Here is a 7,606-nt window from a genome sequence, read left to right on the forward strand (position 1 = left end):
CTTTACGCAATTTTTTATTTAAAAGAAAAAAACTTATTAGAGGAAAAAGATATTAGTTACATAAAGATATTCGTTATATTTTACCTTAGTGTGACATATTGTGATTGATTTTTTGTCACCATCAAGAGTTAACTCATAATTTTTTTTCTTCTATTATTTACAGGCTATCACAACAAGAAAATTGTGTAAAGTTGTTAGATAATGGTAGAATTAGGACCTATTTAATAATGATGTTCTAATAATGTTGTTTGTATTTTTTGAAAATATATATGGAAGAAAAAATATATAAAAATACGTAAAATATTATTTAAAAATTTAAAACAGTTGTTTAGGTGCATGTGCCTAACAACCGTTAATCTTCTGGATAACTTGATAAGAGAGCAAAAGAAGAGAAGAGGAGTGATTAGAATGAGCCACTTTTTGAAAGCCCAAAAAGGGACGACTCCAATATCGAAATGAGTTTTGAGTTTTGTTGGGTATTAACAACTTTCTATATTTTTTTCAGTAATGTGTCGGACTCATCATGACTCTATCAAATCCAGTTAACCCGTCAAATCCACCCAGATTCAAATCCGCAATCTCTTTCTCTCAAATAAAAAGTAAAATCCCAACCCTACCCCTAAAAAAAAACCAAAACCTCATCCCTATCCTCCCTTATATACATATACCTATCACATCACACACATTTATTTATTAAATTTTACATTAACTAAACTTTATTTTGACTTGGTTGGCTCACTCTCTCACAGAGAGAGAAAGAGAGAGAAAGAGAAAAACTCAGAGAGAGAAAGAGAGAGAAAGATAGAGAGAGATATGGAGAGCGGAGGAGGAGGAGGAACAGGAGGAGTAGGAGTAGGAGCAGCAGCAGCAGCACACTATAATCCACGCACAGTGGAAGAGGTTTTTAGGGATTTCAAGGGTCGTAGAGCTGCTTTGATCAAAGCTCTCACTACTGGTTTCTCTCTCTCTCTCTAACTTTTTTTTTTTTTTCTTGCGTGTTTCGTTTACGTTACTACTGTCGTTTTTAGCGTTACGGCATGTCGTTTTCGCTGTTACGAGAATGCGCTTCTTCTCTCTCTTTGAGGTTTTCTTTGTTGTTTTTGTGAATTACGAAATAGGAAGCGGTTTTTCTTTGTTTGAATTTATTTTTTGTTTTAGTTTTTTTTAATTATAAATTAATTAATTAATTTTTTTTTAAGAATTTAGTTTGAATTTTGTGTAGTTGATTTTTTTTTTTTTTTGGCTTGGTTTTGGTTTAGTGCTTTGTTTGCTTCCGGAGAAATTGAGAGAAAAATCGATTTTAACTGTGCAATTGTTTAATTTGTAGAAGAAAACTGAAGAACAATAGACACGAGAAAGGCTGTTTTTGAAGATTTTTTTTATTATTATATAATTTGGTTGTCTTGGCATTGGGAGAATTGTGTATAGGTTTTGAGGATTGAATAAGCTGTGTTTGGTTACTGAGAAAGCTGAGGAGGATGAAAATTTTTGTGTTTTGGTTGATGTTGTTGTGTAAGTTTGAAGGTTAAAAAAGAAAAGAAAGGAAAAGAGAGGTCTGCGTAGAGAATTTGAATTTTTGGAATTTAAGTGAGAGCAGAATGAGTTACTTTCATTAATGTACATTGTCACAACAACAAAACAGCTCATGAATTTGAATTTGAATTTGCGTTAGAAATATGTATTTCATCTATATATGTGTTTTTTTTCTTGTTCAATTGGCGGTTATATGGTTTGTTAAGAAAATTCGGGGGAAAACAGTTAGTTTCTGAATTTAAATACTTTTAGAAAATTGAGGTAGAAAATGTCGTTTAGTTATTTGTAATGAATGTGGAAGAGGGGTCGTAAATGATTTTTTATGATCCGTTGGGTCTCTTAAACTCATGACCTTATCCTCCACTGAAGAGGAAGTGCCAGTTGGGCAAGAGCTCATTGTCGTTTTCTTATTTATTACTTTTTGTTACTTTTGGAAAATTCTTTGGATATTTTATTGTTTGAAGTTAGGGCTTTTTTTGGAAAGCATTTGTATTGAGTATTGACTATTTATGTGTTTTTTGTTTTGTTGTTGCAGATGTTGAAGATTTCTATCAGCAGTGTGATCCGGGTGAGGAGCTATTTCTTTCTTCATCTTGAATTACTTATTAAATGAATGAAAGTTTTTAGATATGAATCCACACCCCCTTTCTTGCATATATTTGCAATGTATACACTGTTTCCTTTGTTGATTGAGTTATAAGATGGTGTGTTCTTATCTCTGGCATGCAATAAGGGGCCGGTAAATGATTTTGATTCTCAATATGTTTGTCTGTGTGACTGAAGACCTAAAAAAAGTTAATTTGCTAAGAAGTTCTATCAATGTGTTAATTGCGTTTTGTCTTATAATTTTTTGTTTTGTTATAGCCTTTACATTATAAGTACACATTTATGAAAAAAGTTAATTCATCATTAGATGATTACAAAAAACTAAAAAAGAAAGAAAAAGTGATTCTTGGAAGTCAAAAAGGTAATTGCTATTTATAAGACCACATGCACGAGGCCAATCACACATGGTTCTAATCATCTTTAAAATTGCAACTATTGTGTTCCTTCCACAATGTCCACAATAAAGATGAAGGGACAAGATTCCAAATTTTTAATGATTGCTTCCCAAAACAATTCTTCCCGAACAAGAGATCAACCACCTGCTTAGGTAACACCCATGGAATCCCAAACAATTGAAAAGTCTAACTCCCCAAAGCATAAGCAGCATAACAATGCATTAGAAGGGCTACTTTGAGGTGAAAATTAAAAAGACCTCATTTAATTTAAATATCTAATAGAAAACCCTTGTTGTTACATAAAATTTTGTGCTATATTTGGGATTTTGTGTAGTACCCTATCATTGATATGATGCGGTCACTCAAAATTTTATTTGCCATTAGATCTTCTTGTACCTTTATAGTTTCATGTTCATAGAACTCGTCATTTTCTGTGGACATAATTCTTAAAATAGCTTGGTGTTTCCAATTTTAACAACAGTTATTGTTTTTGTTTTTGCCTTTTTTTTTTTTTGCAATAATTAGTCATTAATTAATACGAAGTAATGGTTTTAAATTTTGTGCTTTGTATCCCCATATATTTATTTTTTTCTTTTTGATTTTTATTTCTGATTCATAGCTATTCTATTGTGTTCTGTTCCATGGTCTTTATGCACTATTTTGTTCTTACAGAAAAGGAGAATCTGTGTTTGTATGGCTTTCCTAGTGAGCAATGGGAAGTCAATTTACCTGCTGAAGAGGTGCCTCCAGAGCTTCCAGAGCCTGCATTGGGAATTAACTTTGCAAGAGATGGCATGCAAGATAAGGACTGGTTATCTTTAGTTGCTGTCCATAGTGATGCATGGCTGATTGCTGTTGCCTTCTATTTTGGTTCCAGATTTGGATTTGATAGGGCTGACAGGTAAACTTACGGACTTTTCTGAATTTTCTACCTTCCTTTACTGATTTGGAATACTCTTTCTAGCAACTTATTGATTGTAGATATTGTCATGTTAAGTACTTTGCTTCCTTTTAGTGATTTGATATTAAAGTGTAGGTTGTTCCTTACTTGCAGCATGATTGTAACTTTAGGCAAGTCAGCCTGATTGGGTGACTCAGTGGTTAAGGAAGAGAAATTTGCATTTAGGCACCATAAAATTTGGCTTATGTTGGAAATCATGCTCTTGTATTGGTTCAATTGAGGTTATTATTGATTGTTTTTGGATAATAGTATTTTTTACCCTCTGTGATGCAAACTAAATGACTGACCACTTTATCTGTTTTTTCATAATTTTTGGGTTTTAAAACCAGATTTGGACCCCTTATTAGATTGAATAATCTTTGGTCATGTAGCATACATTGACCAGTTTTGTTGTATGTCCAATGGTTAATGTTGAAGTTTCACTCTTAGTTGCAAGTGCTTAATAGAAGCGTTTCAACTTCTCATGTGTTGTATCAAGTACCATGGAAATGTACATGCTTCAGTTGACTCGTACTATATGTAATGCTTCATCATGTAGTGTAATATATTTTGTTCTTGATGCCCAATAAATAACACTCTATTTACAATATTAAGACTCACTTTTATGCACTTTGAGATGTGATGTCAGGTAACTATCTTATCCATTAGCTGAATGAAAGGCACTGATATTTTACTTTTAACTGAGTGCAGTTGGGTTTCTAGAAATGGATAAACCCGGTTGTATTCTTACAGTTGTTGAAGCATGAAGTATGAAACCATTGTTTAGATGTTTACCATGGGCTTGTAATGTTTGATTTATTATGTGGCTGATTTTCCATGAGATGCTATTCCATTGTCTTATTACTCATGATGCAGGAAGCGGCTCTTTAATATGATAAATGAACTTCCAACAATTTTTGAAATTGTGTCTGGTACTGCAAAGAAACAATCAAAGGAGAAGTCATCTGTCTCAAATCACAGTGGCAACAAGTCCAAGTCGAATTCTAAAGTGGTAAAAGGATTTCCTGTATATAATGCTTTTATTTGGTGAAGAAAATTACAATACATATGTGGGCAGTGGCCATTAAGTCGGTCTGGCCTTTTTGAGGGAAGCTCAACTGAACTGTGTTTTCCTCAGTGGGAAGTCTTAACTTGTTACCAAGTTCTGTTTTTTTGTTTAACAATTATAATTTTGGTAAAATGTAACATCAAGGAGAATGTTTGGTCCAATAATTCAGTATTGATAAACCAAGTTGCTTTTTGTCACTTTAAAATTAGAATTTCCTACAAACTGGCATTTTAGCTTTAGTGTAGTTGATTAGAAAAGAAGTCTCTTTGTTTTCTTTCCAGTGAAGACAAGAAAACCTGATTTGGGTTTGGTCCTAGTTGCCACGACTTCATACTTAATAATAATATGGCATCTTAGGACTGTGGCAACATTACCACAAATCACAGCTTGAAGTGAGAACGTAGCATTGTTGGATATGAATGCCTTTCAAAAGAAAAAAAAATGTAGTACTAGGATGGATGTTGCCCCTCAGTGTCACTGGCATGTAACAGATTGACTGACTTGTTTGTGTTGTAGTGTCAGAAAATAAAGGGGCTGTCATGTCTTATCTTCTGAAATTGTACATTTGGGGAGCTATTATTAACCATTTCTGGATTTCTTGACATCATTCTTTTTAGATTTGTCCCTTAGTTTTAACCAGCACTTAAGAGATTCATTCACCATTGTTTTTAAAATTATTCATTTAGGGAAAGTTCATACTTTGGTTTGGGATAAAATGTTTACCTACTGGCTACAATTACACTCTCTACTGCCCCTGTTTCTCTTATCAATTGATTTATATTTGTTTTCTTATATTTTGTTGACAAAGCAGCGGGCATTAGAAGCGCCAAAATATCCAAAAGCTACTCCTACGAAGGAGGAAGATGAGGTCGTGGATGAGGAAGACGAAGATGAGCATGGCGAGACCTTGTGTGGAGCATGTGGGGAGAACTATGCATCAGATGAATTTTGGATTTGCTGTGACATCTGTGAGAAGTGGTTTCATGGGAAGTGTGTAAAGATTACCCCTGCTAGGGCAGAGCATATTAAGCAGTACAAGTGTCCATCATGCAGCAATAAGCGAGCTCGCCCTTGACATGGAGAGAGATGTGGCATATCTACCTTTGTACTCATCTCTTGGTGGACTCTGCTAACTGTTTGGTTGATTGGTATCTTTGTCTAGTTTTTAAAATTAGTGCAACTTGTGAATGTGTACTCTGGTTTAGGGACCTCAGTTTTTGGTATAATGCTGTTTAGTTGTAGTTTGGATCTTTACCCTGTTTAGCTTTTTAAATGTTACTATCTTTCTAATCCAAGAAATATCTGTCTATTTGTGGTGCTGTAAGACTTGTACTCATCCTGCTTGCTGTAAGTCTGTAACATCATTCATTAGTGTGGTTACATGCACTAATGACTGATGTTGACTTATTTAATGTATTGTTAGCTGTAATTTTTCTTAGAACAACATAGAAAATCTGATGTTCATTGATTTTTAGGGCGGTTTATAAAACCAGTACTTTGAACTGACCAACCAAAACTGATTGGATTTTCAGTTTTGGCTAGTTCTTCTTCAGTATCGGTCTGTGGTGTTTTTAATTTCTGAAAAAAAAAAAAATCAGTTCTTTGGTTAGATCTTGGGGCCTGGGTTTCTGGTATCGAAACCAACTGATATATTACTTTTTGTGTGAATCTCAAACACATAAGTATGTATTACTCAGTGGAAGAGGCACATTTTTTCTTGCATTAATGTCTTAGGTTTGAACATTGTTTTGGTACTTTTGTGTATATATTAAACATAAAAGAATGTAGTTTGGGGGAAGTATGTTATTTTCTCTCTTAACCGAATTTCATTTCTCTCTCAACTCTTCAGTCACAGCCCCCTTCCCTACACACCTTAACTCTCTCTCTCTCTCTCTCTCTCTCTCTCTCTCTGGTCCTATTGCAAGGTAATTCGTGGCATACATGCTCATTCCTTCCTTTGGAAGAGTATTTGGGTGTCATTCATTTTGTGGGAATCTACATAAGGTAAGATTCTTAATCTAAGATGGGGTTCATATTAGGGGATTGGTGTTGTATGTGTCGGTGTTCTGGGAAAACGATGAAAGACCTCTTAATACATTGTGATGTTGCTCGTCCTTTGGAGCAGTGCTCTTTGGATATTTGGGATTCATTGGGTGCTGCCTTATACTATGCCAACATTATTGTTTGGTTGGATAAATTGGTTTAGGAAGCACTCCTCAGATGTTTGGAATCTCATGCCGGCTTGTTTGATGTGGCTGGTGTGGAAGGAAAGGGATAGTCGTATGTTTGAAAAAGATGAAAGACCTCTTTGGATGTTTGGGATTCATTGGGTGCTGCCTTATACTATTATGCCAACATTATTATTTGGTTGGAGAAATTGGTTTAGGAAGCACTCCTCAGATGTTTGGAACCTCGTTCTGGCTTGTTTGATTTGGCTGGTGTGGAAGGAAAGGGATAGTCGTATGTTTGAAGATGCTGAGAGATCCCTTGATCAACTGTAATCATTGTTCATCCATACCTTGTTTGATTGGGTTTGGACAAGGGTTTTTAAACTTTGTAGTTCTATTTTTGACTTCCATAACTCATTAGGATGATCTATATAACTGTTTGTATTGTGTTCATCATTGTGAACGAAAGTATTTTCTCTTTTATCAATAGAACTTAATTCTTATTAATAGCCTTTCTCCTTTCTTCAGCACTCCATGGCCGACATGCACCTGACTTCTGCTAGAGGTAGAGAGTTTTGATGAAAAACCTTAACCAAGAGCGAAGTTTTTTGATGAAGAATTAGTGAGTTTGCTCATGGCTACAGGTTTTTAATCACAACTTTCTCACCCTTTAATGCAGTTTCAATGCTCCAAGGGTGATCTTTGGGATTTGGGTAAGCAATCTTCAGCTCTTCTGCACATGTTTTTTATTTCATTTTTTTTTGGATTCTAGTTCTTGATTCTATTTTCTGCCCCTCAAATGTTACTCAGATGATTCATTATTATCATAATAACATATACTAAGGTTACGCTTGTATCAATGCTCATACTAAGGATATGCTCATATCAATTGATG

General features: G+C 34.5%; 1 protein-coding gene across 2 annotated transcripts; it reads left to right on the forward strand.

The window, feature by feature from the left end:
- The first annotated feature begins 721 nt into the window (after nt 1–721).
- Nucleotides 722–5,972, forward strand: LOC115993154 (PHD finger protein ALFIN-LIKE 3-like). 2 transcript variants are annotated; one of them, XM_031117441.1, is made up of 5 exons: nt 722–955; nt 2,069–2,101; nt 3,207–3,435; nt 4,351–4,486; nt 5,352–5,972. In XM_031117441.1, the coding sequence occupies exons 1-5, from the start codon at nt 814–816 to the stop codon at nt 5,616–5,618; spliced, it is 807 nt and encodes a 268-aa protein (XP_030973301.1). In that variant the 5' UTR covers nt 722–813; the 3' UTR covers nt 5,619–5,972. The 2 variants fall into 2 exon arrangements, with proteins under 2 accessions (XP_030973301.1, XP_030973302.1); XM_031117442.1 differs by having other exon boundaries at nt 730–955; nt 5,355–5,972.
- Nucleotides 5,973–7,606: the final 1,634 nt, after the last annotated feature.

The sequence above is a fragment of the Quercus lobata genome, chromosome 5 (genome assembly GCF_001633185.2).
Source record: "Quercus lobata isolate SW786 chromosome 5, ValleyOak3.0 Primary Assembly, whole genome shotgun sequence".
Lineage (NCBI taxonomy): Eukaryota > Viridiplantae > Streptophyta > Magnoliopsida > Fagales > Fagaceae > Quercus > Quercus lobata.